General features: G+C 45.2%; 1 protein-coding gene across 2 annotated transcripts in view; it reads left to right on the top strand.

Annotated features, from left to right (window-relative positions):
• The window catches only part of GSDME (gasdermin E), a 359,256-nt gene extending 340,309 nt beyond the window's left edge, over positions 1–18,947 (top strand). For both annotated transcript variants that reach the window (XM_077491303.1, XM_077491304.1), the window contains exons 9-10: positions 9,443–9,516; positions 18,458–18,947. In XM_077491303.1, coding sequence (XP_077347429.1) covers positions 9,443–9,516; positions 18,458–18,694 — 311 coding nt within the window. In that variant the 3' untranslated portion in view covers positions 18,695–18,947. The remainder of the gene's footprint in view (positions 1–9,442; positions 9,517–18,457) is intronic.
• The last annotated feature ends 3,346 nt before the right edge of the window (positions 18,948–22,293 follow it).

The following is a 22,293-nucleotide window of genomic DNA, read 5'->3' as shown; positions in this document are numbered from 1 at the left end:
TCAGAGATCCATACTCTATCCTTGTCCATGATCCACCTAAAGGGGACTCTAAACAGGGTAGCGGACTTCCTCAGCAGAAACCAGGTATACAAAGCGGAGTGGCGATTGAACCCAGATATCTTCCATATGATCATGCAGAAATGGGAGCGGCCAAGAGCGGATCTCTTTGCGACTTAGGAAAATACACAGGTGTCTCATCTTCTCCCTGAACAGAAACGAGTCATCCATGGGGATAGATACTCTGGCGCACAGTTGGAAATTTCATCTCTGCTACCCTTTTCAGCCTATTTCCTCATGCCATAACAAAAATCGGGAAAGAGTATGCGATAATAATCCTCAGGACTTCCTTCTGGCCCAAGAGGGCTTGGTTTTCATCCCTTCTACAGATGCAACTCGAACCGTATTGGCACCTTCTATTGACACAAGACCTGTTGATACAAGGTCCCCTGGTTCACCAGGACATAGCAAAGCTAAAACTCACAGCTTGGATTCTGAGGAGAAAAGGATTTTTGGATAGGTTGGTTGCTATCCTCCTATCTAGCAGAAAGAGTGTTACCAGAGCAGTTTATTCCAAAGTTTGGAAAGTTTTCAACTCCTGGTGCACAGCATCCGGCATATACTTAAGATTTATTCTATCCTGGAGTTCCTGCAAGAAGGAGCAGACAAGGGCCTAGCTGTCAGTACCCTCAAAGTCTGTTGCCGCAGTGGGGGTGTTTTTGGAAAAATCTATCTCATCAGAACCCCTAATGATCAGATTATGTAAAGCCCTCACCCGGTCCAGACCGGTAGTGATCAGAAGCTGTCCAAAGTGGGACTTATCAGTTGTTCTATAGGCCCTGACCAGGGAACCTCTCAAACCCATTTGTTTAACCTCCCTGAAACTGATTACTTTGAAAATAGTTTTTTTCTAGTGGCTATAGTGACAGCTCGAAGAATTGGCGAGCTGCAAGCCTTGTTGATAGGGGAGCCATTTTTTTCTATTTTTTCAGATCGAATTGTCCTGAAGATGTATCCTAATTTTTTGCCGAAGGTCACTTCAGTCCTAAATCGAGCTCAGGAGATAATTCTTCCTACGTTTTGCTCTAATCCATCGGTTAAGAAGGAAGAAGAGTTCCATACCTTGGATGTTAAAAGAGCAGGCTTAAGTTACCTGGAAGCCACTAAGGACGTTAGGCGTTCAGACGCATTATTTGTTTCATTTGCTCTTAGTAAACAAGGAAGACAAGCTACCAGAGGAACCATTGCCAGATGGTTGAGAGTGGCTATCTCAGAGGCCTATTCCCTTACAGGCCAGGAGAGTCCAGTTGGTATTCGGGCTCATTCTACAAGAGCTTTGGTGGTGAGTTGGGCAGAAATGGTGCCACCCCCGAACAAATCTGTAAGTCAGCTACATGGCCAAGTCTGAGGACCTTTGCCCATCATTATAGGTTCGATCTGACAGCTAAGGACCAAGCTTCCGGAAGGATAGTCTTGCAGGCTGTTGTCCCACCTAAATTGGATAAGTCTTGATTATCCTCTCGGGTGCTGTGCTGATAGACGTTTTGGGAAAATTCAAGTTAGACTTACCGAGGTAACTTGTTTTCCAATAGTCTTTCAGGACAGCAGTTCTGTTCTGTTGCTGTAATACAATGATATAACTGTCGCTGCACCCAGGAATGGAGGTTCCTTTACAAACAACTGATGGAAGTAACCTGGAGGCCTCCTTATAAAGGTTTGATTGAGGTGTTTCCTGTGGGAGGAGGAGCCGTGATCTCTCGTTTGCTTACCTGAAAGACTATTGGAAATCAAGTTACTGGTAAGTCTAACCTAAATTTTTGTCTTGGTTAGAACAAATTCTTGGTTTTCCTTGGCTGCAGACACTCTTCCTGAGGAGGAGATAGACAAAGATGATGCTAACTGTCCTTAGAAATTGGATTAGGATGAGATGTCTCGGGTGAAATTTTAACCCAATCTTAACTATTGAATATACCATTGAAATTCTTGACGATGTACTTAAAATGTTAAAATGCCCACTTTAGACTTCTTTTTTTCTTTAGCTGACCCTGCCATGAAACCTGTGGTTGCTTCCATTGCAGTTTGCCAGACCCTTGCTGTCTGGACTACATACTTTCACTAATACATGATTGGCTTGGCGGATATGCTCCACCAGATCTCAGGGATGAGCCTTCTCTCCTTACACATGTGGGGTATTCTTGGCTAAAATGGTGGTCAGCTGAGCTCCCATACAGGAAATGGCTAAAGCGTCTGTCCTAAAGAGAAGATCTATTTTGTCCACCCTAGATGAACTAGTATCACACGGCAAAAATACACTCCCACTTAAAAAGAAGGCCTGCTCTTCCACAGGTAGACCTATTTCTGAGGTTAGAAAAAGATCCCTTTAGCCCTCTCAGGCTTTCAGCTCCAAACTATATCTTGGAACAAACTTTTATTAAGACATGATTCTTCAAGTCAGCCAAGTCTGGCTCCAAGCCCTGCTGCCAATGAAGGGGCAACCACACTTGTCAGAGTAAATGTATGGTGGCCATCTCGTCCCAGGAAATTTAAGATGTCTGGGTTCAGGGTATCATTTCCAGGGGCAACAAATGAGTTTCACACTCTGCCCTCCTGCTTTTATGCCCTTAAATTTGCCACACTCCCCACACAGACTAGCAAGACTGCCTTAGTGAAGTTCAGAAGCCACTTTTGCAAAGGGTTATTGCTTCAGTCCCAAGCAAGGAATGCTTTCAAGGTTTCTATTTGAACCTATACAGAATTTCCAAGCCCAGTGTACAAGTTCAGCCCATTCTGGATCTGAAGACTCTCTACTTGTTCTTATGGGTTCAAAAGTTCTGCATGAAATCAGCCAGGTCACTTAATGTCTTTCTTCTCCTTGGTCAGCGAGTACCATTACTATGATACCACCTTTCCTTTTGGTCTGATAACAGTTTCCCAGGTTTTCAGCAAAGTCCTTGCCCCAGCTTTAGTTATCTTTCGTTCCCAGGGGCATGGATGTTTATGTGCACATTAACGGTGTAAATGCAAAATGCATACACACATGTATGTTTTGTGGGGATAGTAGATTTTTCCTTTTGTTTTCCTTTGGTAATCTGGCCTGGTGATATTAGGACACAATAGTGAGTGGTGCAGATTGGGTCTGTTACCACAGAACCCTGCAGCTGGATAAGGTAAGGGAGATTCCTAAGGAATTTTTCTAATGCTTGTGTTTTTTTTTCCTTTAAGTTTATGTTGTCATGCCTATAGTCCCCACCAGGGGCTGTCAAAAGCACGTACTGTACCTGTTCCATGCTAGTCAGTCTCACTGTGTAACAAGCTGCACGCTTCCTCCAGCCCAAGCTCCAGGCAAAGACGCGGGAAAGGTTTTTTTTCCTCCTGGGAATGTGCCCCCACCTGGATAGCTTTACTCCAGGTAGAGGGAGCATGGCGTGAGATGGCGGTATGCCGCGCCACTCCCATCACTATTATGGCGTTTCCCTTTGGCAGCCCTCCACCCCAGTCCTTCTCCATGCAGTCCGGTCAGGATCGGAGACCCTTGCGCAGGAAAACTATCTATCTTGAAATAGATGAGGGGGGCGCGGTGGGTGGTCGGAGGAAGGGGGCAGGGCTTAGCGGCGTTGGCGTGCTTCAGGCTCCACAATGCAGGCTGTGTAGCAATAAAATGCACCTTTTTTCAGGTTCATACAACCAAAGGAGGGACACAGAGCGGCCGGGTGGCATGTGAGCGTGGGTGACACAGGCATTCCCAGGCATGTTTACTTAAGCCTCAGGCAGAGCTTAATAGCAGTGGCAGTTGCTATTGCTCAGGAGTGGGTGCATGTTTTTGGTAGAACCTCTGCTTTTGTGCTCAGCACTATGACCAGAGGAGGTGGTACAAATGGCACAAAAATCATGGACACAAAGGGGTCGTCCTCAACCCCTATGGACCCTCCCTCTGCAACACCATCCCGATCTAAGGCGACGGCCTCCGCCATCAGGTTCAAGAGGGTAAACCTCAGGGTCAACCCCAGGGACAAAAGAAGTCCTGGGGGAGGAAAGCCGCAAGACAGAAAGCTAAAGCCTCTTTATGAAGGGGCGCCCCTGCTTGCTCGAGTGGGGGGAAGACAGATGGGTGGTCTCCACAATAGCTCTAGGGTACAGACCAGAGTTCCGAGAATTCCGGTCTCCTCGTTTCCTCTGGTCAAATATCCTCAAAGATCCAGAGAAAAAGAAGTCTCTCTTTCTAGCGTTAGACTGACTTTTGTCGCAAAAAGTGATCATGGTGGTCCCCGTGGAAGAGCAGGGGTCGGGATTTTATTCAGACCTTTTCACGTTACCAGACCCATTCTAGATCTCAAAGATCTAAACCGGTTCCTGAAGATTCGCTCTTTTCCCATGGAATCAATCCGATCAGTAGACTCCATCCTACAAGGGGGAGAGCTTCTGGCATCAATCGACATCAAGGATGCATACCTGCATGTCCCTATTTTTCCCAGAAGTATCTGTGCTTCGAAGTAGAAAAATGTAATTTTCAGTTTGTAGCCTTGCCTTTCAGTCTAGCTACTGCACCTCGGGTGTTAACAAAACTTCTGGCCCTTCCTCTGCTGGGCCGCTGATAGGGCAGTACAACCAGCCCTGTTGTACCGGGCCTGGCCAGCAGGGGGGGGGGGGGCCCGACCAGCTTTTAACCTCTAGCTAAAAAAAAATAGTATACCTGCACAAACTAAAGTTCTTCCTGCTCACGGTATGCCTCTCCAGCGGATGGATATTACTGTTATACGGCTCCCTTCATTCAGTAAGTGCTGCAGCTTGAGGGACTTATCACTAAGGTGGCTGAGACGGACAGAGCAGCAGGAGTAATCTGGACAATGGCAGTGGTACACAGGTAAGCAGTCCCCTACACACACACACACACACACACACACACACACACACACACACACACTGACAGGTCACACTATTGTATAATGTGCAGTCCCCAGACTCTGTGTGCTCATGGTTATTATCATTATGATGATTAGGGCACATGACTGTGTGGTGCTGACTTTTCTGATATATGGCTGTACTGTGTGTTACAGACTAACTCAGCACAGCCATAACAAAGTCAGCACCACACAGTCACGTTACACTGACAGAGCCATACATCATGAGCACATAGTGAGATGCTACTTTTACACATGTGATGGGGGGAAGGGGCAGTAAAAGCACACCGCCAAGCTGCATTTTTACCACCCCCAAACCACTCCCCTTTGATAACCTTTCACCCAAGCTTTGCAATTAGGTCCTTTTTCATGCAGACCTGATTGAAAGCTCCATGTAGGTTTACAGGTATGAACTGACTTGTGTGCATTTAGATCCACCTTCCTCTGTGTCCATTCAGGTAGGAAAAAAAAAATTGGAAAAGAATATCCTTTTCTATTTTTCCAGACCTAAATGTGACAGATCAGAGGTAGCCTGATGTAAATGGACACAAGTCGGTGGTGTATGAAGAAGACACAAACTGAAAGGGCACAGATGTCAAAACACTGACATCTCTCCCATTCAGATGCAGTTATGAATGGTGGGGCGCTATAAATGTTACATGTTCCAGCTCCTGCCTCCAGACACCCCCCCCCCCCCACCCTGACAGCGTGGAGGCAGGGGCGGAATGAGGGGTGGGGTTGTGGGCGGAGTCAGGGTGGGGTTGTGGGCAGGGTCAAGGGGGCCCCGTCAGGTAGGCTGTATGGGGCCCCATGATTTCTTACAGCGGCCCTGTTCCTCTGGCCAGGTCGCATTGGGGACTAGAAATAACGGCCTGGCGCCTAGGGTACACTGGGTCAGGTGTCTTGACCCCATGTGGCCCCTGCCCGTGGGTGCACCGACTAAGATGCCACACTGGCCAGTAATTGAGGCTGTGGCTTACATCGGGGGAACTGGCGCCCTCTTTTGGTGGCCGGGGCTCCCCATCTCCTTCCATCACACCAACTCTGCCCACTCTGCCATCTTCCCAGAGACCAACTCCACCTCCCCATCTCCTTCCATCACACCAACTATGCCCACCTCAAGCTACACTGACGTTATAAACATGAGACAGAAGCAAAATCCATGTGCTGAAAAGTGACAGAAAGGAAACCAGGTATGTGATATCTGTACATACCCTCCCCAGACCCATATATACACTCTTATATTATATATATATATATATATATTATATATCTCCTCCCCACCTCATATATACACTCCTATTATATATACCCTCCCCGACCGCATTTATATACCCTCCCTCACCGCATATATACACTCCTATTATATATGCCCTCCCCCACCCCATATATACGCCTATTATATATACCCACTCCATATATATATATATATATATATATACAGTGTGTGTGTGTATATATATATATATATATATATATATATATTTACCCTGCCCCACCCAATTTATACCTTCCCTACTGAGCTGCTGCCTATCACACCATCAACCCTAGTACACATGGGCCGAATGCCGGGGACATCGGTTGCTTCAATAAAAACTGGCTGCCATTCGGCCCGTGTGTATGGCCAGCCGGTCCAACAGAAGCCAGCCATTGGGCATGCTGGAAAAAAAAACTGTCTCCTAACTTTTTTTAGCTGGCTTCTAGATTTCAAGCAAATTTGTCAAGCCCTGGATTAGAGTACTTGGGTCTGCTCATAGATACAGCCCAGAAGAAGGTGTTTTTACTCCAGGAAAAGATCAGCGCCATAAAGGAGCTGGTTCTGGGAGTCAGGACAAAGAGGGGTCCTTTCATTCGCCTTTGTAGGAGCTTGTTGGGGAAGATGGGGACTTCATTCAAAGCAGTTCCCTATGCTCAGTTTCAATTGAGACTGCTGTAAAACAGTATCCTATCGGCCTGGAACAACTAGATTTTCCAATGCGTTTGTCGCCAAAAGTGCACCAGAGCCTCAGTTGGTGGATGATATCCGAGAATCTGCAGAAGGGGAAATTCTCCTTACTGGTTGCCTGGAAGGTGGTAACAAAAGATGCCAGCCTTTCAGGTTGGGGAGCAGTCCTGGAAGAAGAGTGTGTCCAAGGAAAAATGGTCCAGAACCGAAAGGACCTTTCCCATCAACATTCTAGAGATTCGGGCAGTGCGTCTAGCCCTAAGGGCCTGGACATTCAGGTTGCAGAATTCTCCTGTCAGGATTCAATCCGACAATGCCACAGCAGTGGCTTGTATCAATCACCAAGGGGGCACCAGAAGTCAGGCAGCCCAGGCAAAGGTAAACCATATCCTAACCTGGGCATAAAAACGTGACATGCATATCAGCAATCTTCATTCCAGGGGTAGAGAAATGGCAAGCAGACTACTTAAGTTGCCAGCAGTTCTTCCCGGGGGATTTGGTCCCTTCACCCCAACATCTTCCTGGCTATATGCCAAATATGGGGGATCCCGGATGTAGATCTGTTTGCGTCCAGGTTCAACAACAAAGTTGACAACTTTGTGTCAAGAACAAGGGATCCACTCGCATGCGGAACAGATGCGTTGGTGACCCTGTGGAATCAGTTCTCATGGATTTATGCATTCCCTCCTATTCTGCTGCTACCTCGACTTCTTCGCAGGATCAAGCGGTAAAGGAAGTCGGTAGTTCTTGTGACCCCAGCATGGCCCAGAAGATCTTGGTATGCAGAAATAATAAAGATGGTGGTAGGGGCCCCATGGACCCTACCACCATGTCTAGACCTGCTACTGCAGGGAGCAGTGTTCCATCCTTATTCAAGCTTATGGCTTGAAGAGGAAGGTTCCACCTTTTCAGGTCAAAGCGCACTCCACCAGGGCTGTTAGTGCTTCGTGGGCAGTGAATCACCAAGCCTCCATGGCTCAAATCTGCAAGGCTGCAACCTGGTCTTCAGTCCATACATTCACCAGATTCTATCAGGTGGATGTAAGAAGGAATGAAGATATCGCCTTTGGGCGCAGTGTGCTGCAGGCAGCGGTATAGGTCCTCAGGTCTGCTTGCACCCTACTTTTGTGTCCCCTCTTCTCAGGTGGCATTGCTCTGGGACATTCCATACAGTTATTACTGTGGCTCTGTGTCCCACGATGTACAATAAAGAAAATAGGATTTTTATAACAGCTTACCTGTAAAATCGTTTTCTTGGAGTCCATCACAGGACACAGAGGTCCCTCCCCTCTTTCTAGTTGCACGTTTAGGGCCGGTTCACACTGCGATGCGAGGCGAGGCGACACGGCTCGCCTCGCCTCGCTCCCGCAAGTCGCCCCCATTCTGTACAATGGAACCGTTCTGAGAGGAGCGACTCGAGTCGCTCCGACTCAGAAAAAAGGTTCCTGTACTACTTTGGGGCGACTTCGGGGGCGACTTGCATTGACTTCTATACAGAAGTCCTCTGCAAGTCGCCGCTGAGGTCCGTGCAGGTCGCGGCGAGGCAAGTCGGAGACGCCTCGCCGCGCATCGCTGTGTGAACCGGCCCTTATTGCTTTGCTACAAAACTGAGGTACTCCCGGTAAAGGGAGGGGTTATATGGGGAACTGTACTTCCTGTTCAGGGTGTGCCAGTGTCCATCACCTGAAGGTGCCATATAACCCATACAGTTATTAATGTGGCTCTCTGTCCCGTGATGTACTCCAAGAACAGGATTTTACAGGTAAGCTGTTACTAAAATCCTATATTTTTTTTGCTTTCAAGTCCACTTTAAAGGGGTTGTAAACTCAAGGTTTTTAACCTTAATGCATTCTATGCATTAAGGTGAAAAACCTTTTGTAGTGCAGCAGACCCCCCATGCTCCCTAACCCCCCCCCCCACCCCCCTTTACTTACCTGAACCCAATTGTTCCAGGGACGGGGACAAGCAGAGCAGCTCCAGCCACTGTCTTGGATCCTCATTCGCTGGATTGATAGCAGGAGCATTGGCTCCCTCTGCTGTCAATTAAAGACAGTGACAAAGGAGGCGGGACTTAGTCCTCCTGTCTGTGTCAATGGATGCAGCAGCAGGACTTGGGAGCTAGCCTGAACCAGTGCCCCCAGGGAATGTGGGTCTCTCTGGAGTTCTAGTGAAGAGCCAGGAGTGCCTTTTAGGAACCCCAGAAGAGGAGGATTGAGGGCCCCTCTGTGCCAAACCCTTGCACAGAAGAGGTAAGTATGACATGTTTGTTAAAAAACAAAACCTTTGAAACCCTTTTAAAGAGAATTTGTATTGGTATTGAAAACAGTGGCATTGGGCTGTTTTGGAAGCAACCATTGGCTGTTTCTTATGACACTTTCTAGTTCTGCGGCAGTAAAGCTGATTCTGTTCACAATATAGCTGCCTTTAGAAATAATATTTTTCTTGAGGTAGGAAATGGCTGCTCCTGTTGCAGCCTGTTTCTGCAGGTGGTGTGCTGTATGAGAGAGTAATTTGTGTCACTTGTCTACATGTTGGAAAATGTCACTTCCACACAATGCCCTGGTTGCTGTGTAATGGATATTGGTCTGTGTTTGTTTTACAGAGATGCCAGACACTGCCTTGGCAATACTCGGTGCTTGCTGTAAGCTTCATCTGTTGCCAGCTCTCTGGGCCCTGGTGAGTATAATCTGTAGTTTATTCCAACTCAACGTCCCTGAACATAAAAGCTGTTTCCGAGTGGCGTCTTTATTAATGTGTATTCCTTTTGAAGTAGAAATCCTCCCATAGAGCAGAAATTTGCACCTAATTTTAGGAACATTTGTATAGTATCTTTATCTTTTTATGTTCACTTTAATTGATATGTTAAATAACCTCAGCATTTGGTTTACTGTAGAGAAGGAGTCTTCACTCAATAGATTACTGAACATTGGGGGGAAATAAAGGAAGGTCTTTAAATGTAATACCAAGAGAGCATGTATTACACACTTTATTAATGGCATAAAATAGTAACATTGTGCCACAAGCTTAATTGAGCCTAAAATGGATGACAACCTAGGAACATAGGCTGCATGGTAAGTACTAATTAGGTCATCTATAATGTAGAAGAAAACTAATGCAGCCACCATACCTAATGTTTGGTAAGATGCAATATATATATAACATTTTTGGTTTGGGATTTAATACCGCTTTAAAGTTGAGCTACATATTAAAAAAACTCCCTATGCTCCTCCTTCGGTATTAGGAAAAAAAAAAAATCAGACCTCATATACAGCACTGCCTCCTCTAAACTCTGCCTGTAAACTAAATTGGATTGTGTTTTTTTTTTTTTTTTTTCATTTGTTTTTTCTGACTGTTGTGCTCGACGGCACAGGTGCATGCACACACTCCATAAAGATAAATGGGAGCTTTGAGTTGGAATCTCAAAAGGGGTCATTCACTTGTTTGTAGAGGCCCATACACTGTACAGAATTGTGTGTGTTTTATACACCAAAAGTGACAGGTGTTTTGTGCAGCCACAACCAGCAGCCTGTTAAAAATTATTTACAGTTGTGCAGGGGATGGATGCATGGCCTGGATGCAGACAGGCTTTGTCTAAGGCCTCATGCACACGAGACGCAGATGAAACCTCTGCTGAAACGCGCGTTTAGAAACGCGCGTTTTGCCGCGTTTGCATGTCGCGTTTAGACGCGTTTAGACGCGTTTGCGTTTAGACGCGTTTATAAAGATAACATCATGTAGACCCTCCCCAAGCTCTCAAAGCATTTTTTTTAACTATTTCTGCTATTTTGATCAGAGTGAGCAGCAGCAGCATAGAGAGCAGTTGTACACTTGCATTTGCCGTGTCACTTGCCACGGCACCTGCCACAAGTTGTGGATTGTCCACTTGCCACGTCACTTGCCACAAGTTGGGGATTGTCCACTTGCCACATCACCTGCCACGTCACCTGCCACAAATTGTGGATTGTCCACTTGCCACGTCACTTGCCACATCACCTGCCACGTCACTTGCCACGAGATGTGGATTGTCCACTTTCCACATCATCTGCCATGCCACCTGCCACAAGCTGGGGATTGTCCACTTGCCACGTCACCAGCCACATCACCTGCCACAAGTTGTGGATTGTCTACTTGCCGCGTCACTTGCCACATCACCTGCCACGTCACTTGCCACGTCACCTGCCACAAGTTGTGGATTTTTCACTTGCCACGTCACCTGCCACGTCACCTGCCACAAGTTGTGGATTGTCCACTTGCCACGTCACTTGCCACAAGCTGTGGATTGTCCACTTGCCACATCACTTGCCACGTCACCTGCCACGTCACTTGCCACGTCACCTGCCACAAGTTTTGGATTGTCCACTTGCCACGTCACTTGCCACGTCAGCTGCCACGTGACTTGCCACGAGATGTGGATTGTCCACTTTCCACGTCATCTGCCATGCCACCTGCCACAAGCTGTGGATTGTCCACTTGACACGTCACCAGCCACATCACCTGCCACAAGTTGTGGATTGTCCACTTGCCACGTGACTTGCCACATCACCTGCCACGTCACTTGCCACATCACCTGCCACAAGTTGTGGATTGTCTACTTGCCGCGTCACTTGCCACGTCACTTGCCACGTCACCTGCCACAAGTTGTGGATTGTTCACTTGCCACGTCACCTGCCACGTCACCTGCCACAAGTTGTGGATTGTCCACTTGCCACGTCACTTGCCACAAGCTGTGGATTGTCCACTTGCCACATCACTTGCCACGTCACCTGCCACGTCACTTGCCACGTCACCTGCCACAAGTTTTGGATTGTCCACTTGCCACGTCAGCTGCCACGTCACTTGCCACATCACCTGCCACGTCACCTGCCACAAGTTGTGGATTGTCCACTTGCCACGTCACTTGCCACATCACCTGCCACGTCACTTGCCACGAGATGTGGATTGTCCACTTGCCATGTCACTTGCCACGTCACCTGCCACGTCACTTGCCACGTCAGCTGCCACGTCACTTGCCACAAGATGTGGATTGTCCACTTGTCACATCACCTGCCACATCACTTGCCACATCACCTGCCACAAGTTGTGGATTGTCCACTTGCCACGTCACTTGCCACATCACCTGCCACGTCACTTGCCACAAGATGTGGATTGTCCACTTTCCACATCACCTGCCATGCCATCTGACACAAGTTGTGGATTGTCCACTTACCACGTCACCAGCCACATCACCTGCCACAAGTTGTGGATTGTCCACTTACCACGTCACCAGCCACATCACCTGCCACAAGTTGTGGATTGTCCACTTGCCACACCACTTTCCACGTCACCTGCCACAAGATGTGGATTGTCCACTTGCCACGTCACCAGCCACATCACCTGCCACAAGTTGTGGATTGTCCACTTGCCACGTCCCTTGCCACGTCCCCTGCCACGTCACCTGCCACAAGTGGATTGTCCACTTGCCACATCACTTGCCACATCACCTGCCACAAGTTGTGGATTGTCCACTTGCCACGTCACCTGACACAAGTTGTGGATTGTCCACTCGCCACGTCACTTGCCACATCCCCTGCCACAAGTGGATTGTCCACTTTCCACGTCACTTGCCACTTCACCTGCCACGTCACTTGCCACAAGTTGTGGATTGTCCACTTGCCACATCACTTGCCACCTGCCATGTCACTTGCCACAAGTTGTGGATTGTCCACTTGCCACGTCACTTGCCACAAGTTGTGGATTGTCCACTTGCAATTGCAATTGTTTAAAATATTTTTCTAATGGTTTTTCATCATTTGCAATCATTTTTGAGATTTTTAATGTAAAAAAAAAGGTCACCTTTAAAAACGCATATAAACGCAAACGCGGCTAAACGCGATATGTATGTAAATGCTTTGATATGCCAAGATATTATAATGTGAACACCTGTTTAGTTACTACAATAAGACCACACAGAGTTTGGCTTTGAGTACAGGTTTTAGTAATGCAGCCCAGATCCATCTGCAGCTTGTCTGGATATTAGGCTTTCCCAAGGATAACATGGAGGCTCAACACGGAGAAAATCAACAGACTGAGACATTATTGCTGTCTCTACAAAGCCTGGTAATGAGGTTATAACATTTCATCACATTTTATATTAAAAGCATTGATTTTCTTATTACTGTTACTTGAGTCTGGCAATCCTTCTGGAAACAGAAACAGAAGATCATAAGTAATTCAGTCGATAGACTAATGTTCAGTAGGGACACAAGGCCACCAATAAGAAATTGTTACAATTACTGACATACCCAGAACCAGCTTGCTCTAAGGGCAAAACTAGTCAAGCAGTTAAATTGTGTTCATTTCATCTTGGAAATGTAGGAAAATATAAGTGAAGGTGACCTAACTATGCATGATCTGCTTAAAAAGTCAGGCCAAGCATTGCAAATTTTCTGGTAAAGAATGGATACTCATGGGCTGAAATGCCCACTGGCTTTTGTACAATAATGACCAAAATTTGTTAAATGTTTACTCAAAGTACCGGCGTTTATGTTGTGTTATAAACAATTTTATTTCAAATTTAGTGAAGAATGCAGTTTGATACTATTAATAACCTATCTATTAAAAACAAATAATACATGCATCTATACACCAAATGACCAATATCTGGTTGAACAGTCTTTGGAAGCATTAACAGCTTTGCACCTTTCTGGCATAGAATATATTAAATTTTTAAGTTATCTGCTTTAACCACTTCAGCCCCGGAAGGATTTGCCCCCTTAAACTGACAATTGCGTGGTCGTGTGATGCTGTACCCAAACAAAATTGGCGTCCCTTTTTTCCCACAAATAGAGCTTTCTTTTGGTGGCATGTGATCACCTCTGCGGTTTTTATTTTTTGTGCTATAACCAAAAAAAGACTGACAATTTTGAAGACAAAAATTATATTTTTTTACTTTCTGCTATAATACACATCCAAAAAAAAAACGCATTTATTCATCAGTTTAGGGCGATATATATTATTCTACATATTTTTGGTAAATAAAATCGCAATAGGCGTATATTGATTGGTTTGCGCAAAATTCATTGCGTCTACAAACTACGGGATAGATTTAGAGACTTTTATTTTTTTTAATTGTTTTTACTGGTAATGGTGGCAATCTGCGATCTTTAGCGGGACTACAACATTGCAGCGGACAAATCTGACCCCAAATTACGCTTTTGAGGACCAGTGACATTATTACATTGATCCGTGCTATAAATCAATGATCAATGTAAAAATGACACTGGCAGGGAAGGGGTTAACACTAGGGGGCGACCAAGGTGTTAAGTGTGTTTCTAACTGTAGGGGGGTTGGGCTTACTGAAACATGACAGAGATCACTGCTTCCGTCACTGAGAGCAGTAGATCCCTGTTGTGTCACTAGGCAGAACAGGGAAAGGCCTTGTTTATATAGGCAGTTCCCCGCCCTGCCTCTCCTCACCGCAATCGCGGGCCACCTGTGGACATCGTCTGCGGACATGTGCGTGCCCGCTATCCTGATTTTACAGAATGCCATACAGGTACGTCAGTTCATGCAGGCGCCGCTGTATATCTGCGTGAGCAGGTTGGCAAGTGGTTAATAAGAGACCAGTACTTCATTATTCTGTGAGTTCTCCTTTGTTTCTTGGTATATCTTTTCCTACACAATGCTTTAACCTTGACTAAGGCTTTCAGTATGCTTCAGGTCCAGGCTGTTTCCTCAACAGTCAGTAACATTAACCAGTTCAGCGGTTTGGACGTACATAATATGTTATACCTGATGTACTGACTGCCTATCGCATTTGAGACACTAACAAGTCAGGACAGTACAAATACCCCCCTAATGACCCCTTTTTGGAAAGTAGACATTGCAAGGTATTTAGCAAGAGGCATGGTGAGTTTTGTTTTTTACGTCATTTTCTTCCCCACAATTCTTTGCAAAATGAGGATTCTTTTTTTCCCCCACAAAATTGTCATATTACCAAGTTATTTCTCACACGTAGCATATGCATACTTGCAACTACACCCCAAAAGCCGCTCTAATTGGCCCTTTACCCAGATCCATGATTTTTTTTTTGATCTTTTGCTTTTAAAGGGGAGATTTGGGGCCTTTTTGACCCCAGCTCTCTCCATAAAGAAGACCTGTCATCTTTATCTCTATGACAAAGAATGTTTACATTCCTTGTAATAGGAATAAAAGTGATTAAAAAAGGGGCCGTGGAAAAATAAAAAGTAAAAGGCAAACAAATGCATGCAGAAGCGAATGCATATGTAAATTGGGGTAAATTATTGTGGGTTTTATTAAAGTGTATTTTTCCCCCAAAAATTGCATTTGCAAAACCGCTGCACAAATACCGTGACAAAAAATTACAACTCTCCATTTTATTCCCTACGGTCTCTAAACCAAAAATTGTATAATGGGGGTTACAAGTAATTTTCTAGCAAAAATACTGATGTAAACAAAAAGTGCTTTAAAAAAAAAAAAAAGTCTTAAAGCAGAGTTCCACGCAAATGTGGAATTTCCGCTTATCTGATTCCCGAGTGGCGCTACCTATATGTGAAATAGTGCTCTACCAAATCACTCTATAGTGACTAAGTATTAAAAGACGGTGTTATTGTGGAATAAATTATAACAAAACAGTTACTGTTAACAGTTAAAGGTGATAGTGTAATAGTTATCACACCTCACTATTACACTATCACCTTTAGGGCCGGTTCACACTGCGGGCGATGCGAGGCGACACCGACTTGCCTCGCCGCGACCTCAGCGGCGACTTGCAAATGACTTCTGTATAGAAGTCAATGCAAGTCGCCCCGAGGTCGCCCAAAAGTAGTACAGGAACCTTTTTTCTGAGTCGGAGCGACTCGAGTCGCTCCTCTCAGAACGGTTCCATTGTACAGAACGGGGGCGACTTGTCAGATCGCAGCGAGGCAAGTCGTGTCGCCTCGCATCGCCCGCAGTGTGAACCGGCCCTTATGGTAACTGTTTTGTTATAATTTATTCCACAATAACACTGTGTCTTTTAATACTTAGTCACTATAGAGTGATTTGGTAGAGCACCGTTTGACATATAGGTAGCGCCACTCGCCCCTTCACATTTTCTTTATCTCAATAGAAAGTTAATGATACCCCAATATCAGTTCACTTCACATAGTGCAGTGCGTACTGTGAATTTAGACAGGAATCAGATCGTTAGGTTTTCACACCCAAGAGATCCGATTCTGATGCGGCCAAAAAAATGGGTCCTGTGCAATTTTGGGTCCGAATGCGATGCAAATTCAGCCATACAATCTGTATGGCTGAATTTGCATCACACAGATATCGCATGTGATATGCACAGCAGTGCGGTGCGAATCACATGCGATGTCTGACATTGCGCTGGTGTGAACCGGCACGTAAAGTCTTGGCAGTATGGCAAGGAGCATTATCTGTCTGGAAATTAAATGCCCAGAAAGAGTTGGGAAATAATTCAGTTGCAGATGGAAGAGGTTTTGGTTATAATGTATTGCCAGTTTAGCTATACTTATGAAAAAAAATCATAAATTATTGGTAGTGCAGCAAAATCTAGGGTGAGGAAACTCCTATTTAGCTAAGAGATTTGTGAACATATCCAAACCTGAGACCAGTAATCCCTTGGAGCTCACTGCAGAAATAAAACTATAAAGCTTTAGGCACACTGGCATTGCTATTTTCCAGGGTACTGCTGAGGTATACTAACATTTCAAAATGTTCCCCATAACATATTTTATGTAGCTATGTACAATTTACCTTATACAGGGTAACAGCCAAAAATGTTAAACGTCCCACCTTATTGGCACACTAAATGGGTTTCCACTTCCATGAAAGGAAAACCTCTGCTTTAAACAAATCTGCGGGGTAAATCCTTTCATTAATCGCACAACACAGGACAGTTAATTCTCAGACTACTAGGTTAGCAAAGCTTTGACTTGGTCATGCGCAACACCACCAGTTCATAGAATTACCTCCATTTTAGGTGGTGAACCTGTTATTTCTGTCTGGAGAGTTTTCCTGATCCACACTGCACAAGCATAGCCAGACACGCACACAACGCAGAAGTGGGCACCATTTAACAATGTGTCTGTTGTTTACATGGTGAGACGCAGTAAAGAAGGATCTGGGTCGCTGATCTCAGCACATTTTTAGAAGAGAGCTTGCCTGTTGCCACAAAAACTGCATCAAGGAGATCATTGGCCTTCAGGCGATAGGTCCACCTCCTCCATTTGATCCGGTACCATGTGTAAGTGCACCCTGGTGGGAACTTCTCTATGGCAGATCTGGGACTAAGGGAATTTTACCCTCATTCCGCTGTTGGACACATTCTTCTCTTCACTAACTCTGTAGGGCAGTTGTTCTCAACTCTGTCCTCAAGTACCCCTAACAGGCCATGTTTTTTGAATCTCGTTAGATAAAATAGCTATCCAAAATACCAAGCCATTGACTCTGACTTAAAGGGATTGTAAAGTGATTTTTTTTTTAAATAACAAACATGTTATACTTCCACTGTGCAGCTCGTTTTGCACAGAGTGGCCCCTAACCTGCTCTTCTGGGGTCCCTCGGAGGCTGTCTCTGCTTCCTCTCACAGGTGCTTCTCACGTTCATGCGAGCTCCCTCGCATTGTGAGAAGCATCTGCGGGCACGCCCCCTGTGATACAGCCGGCGGCTATAGACGCTCGCTGTATCACACGGCCCCGGCGCTCCGCGTCAGTGGATGTGATTGACAGCAGCGCGAGCCAATGGCTGCGCTGCTTTTCATCCATCCACTCCAGCCAATCAGCGGCCAGGCTGAACGGTGGAAAGAACGTCGGGGGACGAGCGCGGGACTTTCGAGGGGTGAGGTAAGTAAAACGGGGGGGCTGGGAGCGCAGGCACTGTCAGATGTTTTTTCACATTAATGCATAGAATGCATTAAGGTGAAAAAACTTTCACCTTTACAACCCCTTTAAAACACCTGTGCAAGATAAAGGAAAACCTGAAAACATGACCTTTTGGGGGTACTTGAGGACAGGGTTGAGAGCTACTGTTGTAGGGGACCAAACCGGCTCTGGCTCTGAAGCAACACTTTGCTTCTCACATGATGCTTCAGGGGCCTGTTAAGCCATGGTTTTCTGTTGCCTACCTTTCATGGAATTGCTTTTGGATGTCCCTGTAGTCTGGGAATCGGCTCTCCATTGTAATGTGATTTTAACAAAACTGAATATTGCTTGCTTACAAGACTAAGCGACTTTGGGAGTGGGTTTATGCAGGGCTGAGTCAAAGCTTTGCTATTTGCCAGTGTCCAATCACCTGGAGGTGGGGAATAACCCAGTAGGCTGAGAATTCACTCTGTTGTGTTCTGTAGTGTACGCCAACAAAATTTTTTACAGGTAGGTCAAAAATCTTCCCACATGTTGCAGACTTTAAACTTGTACCACAGAGAATACACAAATGTCAATGCCATTTATTCTGATCTTTATCCACACATTAAGCCATTTAAACTTGAAAGTGTCCCCTATGTGCTAGCTGCGCCTCAGTAGAACTGACTAGATTGTAGTGCTTAACACTTTAAATCATAACCTCCAGGTCTCCCGGATTAATTGTGTTCCTGTGCTCTCTTCTTAATTAGACAAACATCACGTCAGATGAAGGACTTTGTTCAAGGACAGAACCAGCACTGGCTAATCTCATCGACCAAGACACATTTCAGATTGCACAGAGTTTATTCTCGCTTTTCAACATGAGGCTGGAACTGAATCAAAAAAACATAAGTGCTGTGACCAGCAAGGACCCCAGTTTCCTCCCACATATTCTCTACATTGCCATCTCCGGTTTTCATGCATTAAAGAATAACCTCAAAATCTGATCTATTCCCACCTGGGTGAGATCATATCAGCAAATCCACACAGTGAGCCCTGTGCTGGATTTACTTATTTGAATCAAATACAACAGAAAACAGGACAGCAGTATTTTACTACACAGAATTTCAAGCCTCAAATGCTATATATTTGATACATATGCACTTTATTGATCCATGTTATACCTTAAGGAGGTGCCTGAGAAAGGCGTTTGGACTAAAACCTCACATGTCTGGTGAATTAAAGCCATATTAAAATGTACTGCCGTCACCTCCTGTATTTGTCAGTAGCTGGGAGCGGAGGCGGGGTGTAGACCTAAGCAGCAAATCAGTTGGGATTACTTGGTTTTCTAAAGATTCTTTTGTGTACATTGCAAGCACTGTCATTTATTTTTAGTGCCATAGATCTTTAACCCCTTCCCGACCACTGCACGCTGATATGCATCAGCACAATAGCACAGGTGGGCAAAAGGGTGTACCCGTACGTCCCTCCGTCCCTCTCCCCCACTTAGGTTGAAGCACAGCCCCCGACAATTGTCGTGGTGTGCTTTATGCAAATATTTTTGCCATATTTAGAAGTGTTCAAAAAATAATAAGAGTATGGGACTTTAGATGAGGCAGGCTGAAAGGCAATGTAAAAGTAAAGAATTTTTTTATTGCACATGAATGTCAAATTGTGTAACGTTGTATATGACAAATAATTGCTCAATGCATATGCAGACATCTTGGAGAGTACATAGCATATATATAAATAGGATGTAAAACATGATTACCATAACAGGGGAACAATTGTACATATTTCATAAGTATGATAAAAAATAGACTAGTATTATACAGTTTAATTCATAAGATGTTGATGGAAATGTGAGGGGTTACAGCCTAAAAATCTCGACGGTAAGCTGACTCACCAGGAGCGGATGCTGAATATCTGTAAGTATGGATGAGCTTTGTGTTCGACTCGAACATACGTTCGACTCGAACATCGGCTGTTCGCCCGTTCGGCGAATACCGAACGTTATGGGCCGTTCACGCCAAATTCGTGTGGCACTCACGGCCCACAATGCACTGCGCCATCGCAGTGCATTGCTGGCTCATGATTGGCCAAGCATGCACTGTGACCCCGCATGCTTGGCCAATCACAGCGTCGCCAGCGAGGAGAGCCATGATTGGCTACAGGCAGGATGCCTGTGGCCAATCCTAGCTCAGGCTGTGTAGTACACGCCCCACACTATATAAGGCCGCCAGCGCGGCGGCCTTGTGTAGTGTGTTGGCATCTGTAGGAGTTAGTGGGTGTTCTGTGTACCTTCAACACAGTATACACCATTCGTTATCGGCCGATTTTGCGTTCTTGCTCTTCTGTAGTGGTTGTTGTCTGCGTGCCCTGACCGCAGTATACACCATTATATCCACCTATATAGCTAGCTATCTTGCTCTTTTTTAATAGAGCTTGCAGTCAGTTGTAGGAGATTGTGCGTGCTGTCTACGTGCCCTGACCGCAGTATACACCGCTATATCCACCTATATAGCTAGCTATCTTGCTCTTTTTAAATAGAGCTTGCAGTCAGTTGTAGGAGATTGTGCGTGCTGTCTGCGTGCCCTGACCGAAGTATACACCGCTATATCCACCTATATAGCTAGCTATATTTCTCTTTTTAAATAGAGCTTGCAGTCAGTTGTAGGAGATTGTGCGTGCTGTCTGCATGCCCTGACCGCAGTATACACCGTTATATCCACCTATATAACCGACTCAGTTGATCGACTGACCTTCATCAAGATGAATCAGTCTTGGATCACCCACAGCTACCAAGCACCTGAAGCTGATGTAATCGAATAATTTTTTTTTAAATATCACATCCCTTCAAGACTGCCTATGCTGATGCTGAGTGACTGTCCTGTTATGTTAAATGTCTATCCTCTTCCTCCTCCGCTGATATGTTGGAAGAACATTTTTGGTTCTGGGTGATGCCACCAGCCCAATTTTTCTGTTTAACAGGGGCGTTTTAATTACAATTTTTGATGCAATGCTTTGCAGCAGGGCTCATTCCTGCACCACAACTAGAGTATATGGGAGAGGTTGCAGTGTCGTGGCACCAGTGCCCAAGGCTCAATTTTTCAGCCCCTGTTTAACAGGGGCTTAGGGCGGCACAGTGGTGTAGTGGTTAGCACTCTCACCTAGCAGTAAAAAGGGTCGCTGGTTTCGAATCCCAACCACGACACTACTTGCCTAGAGTTTGTATGTTCTCCCTGTGTCTGCGTGGGTTTCCTCCCACACTACAAAGACATGCAGGTAAGTTAATTGGCTTCTGTCCAAAATTGTCCATAGTATATGAATGGGGACCTTGGATTGTGGCTCCTTGAGGGTAGGGACCGATATGAGTGTGCAATGTACTGTACAGGGATAGGGATAATTGTAGACACTCACTCAAGTTGAACTGGATGGACTGGTGTCTTTATTCAACCTTTCTAACTATGAAACATATGAAACTATGAATTACAATTCTTGATATAATAGTTCACAAGAGGGCCCGTTCCTGTGCCCACCCAGAGTAACTGTGAGGACTTATAGTGTTGTGGCACCAGCACCACAACCACCAAAGGTAAATTTTTCTACCACTGTTCAACAATGACATGTAATTACAATTCTTGATATAATCGTTCACAGCAGGGCGCTCCAGTGCCCACCAAGAGTCACTTTAAGGGCTTACAATGTTGTGGCAACACCAAAACCTTGTTCTGCCATTTCTGCAGAGCATATAGGGCAGGCTCCTACTTTCAAACATCCAACTTACAAGCGTCTCCTACTTGCAAACGGAACGAGACAACAGGAAGTGAGATGAAAAAGACGGACGGCAAAACAAATTATACAGGGGTGATAACCCTTCCCTATGTTTTCCAAAAAGCTTAAAAATAGATTTTTTGACTGGAGCTACACTTCAAAAATGTACCAGTTCAAAATTACACACAGATTCTACTTAACACAACAAACCTACACAGTCCCTGTCTTGTTTGCACCGCCTGTATACTGCTGTTCTGAGTATATAGGGCCTGGGTACGGGGTTCCCCTTAATATCTGTACAAGACCCAAAGGGGCTGGTAATGGGCAGGGGGGGCTACCCATGCCATTTTTCTCAATGATTTTCATCCATATTGCCGGAACCAGATATAACATTAAAACCGCAAGCAGTTTTAAATTACGTTATTTCCGTTAAATGTCATTTTGTGCAGGGACTGTTCTAAACACGGGAAACACGTTGCACTTCACAAGCATACTATAGACACCCCCCAGGCACGATATTTAACCACTTCAATACAGGGCACTTTCGCCCCCTTCCTTCCCAGCCCAATTTTCAGCTTTCAGCGCTCTAGCGCTTTCAGTGACAATTGCGCAGTCATGCTACAGTGTACCCAAATGAAATTTTTATCATTTTGTTCGCACAAATAGAGCTTTATTTTGGTGGTATTTATTCACGACTCCGTTTTTTATTTTTTGCGATATAAGCGCAAAAAAGCGGAAATTTGGAAAAAAAAAACAATATTTTCTTTTTTCTATTTTAAAAGAAATCCAATAAAATCAAATTTTGTCATAAATTTAAGCCAAAATGTATTCT

Source organism: Lithobates pipiens, unplaced genomic scaffold, assembly GCF_037356315.1.
Source record: "Lithobates pipiens isolate NorthernLeopardFrog02 unplaced genomic scaffold, aLitPip1_a1.2 Scaffold_19, whole genome shotgun sequence".
NCBI lineage: Eukaryota > Metazoa > Chordata > Amphibia > Anura > Ranidae > Lithobates > Lithobates pipiens.
The sequence above is the reverse complement of the archived record's forward strand: the minus strand, read 5'-3'. Positions and strand labels throughout refer to the sequence as shown.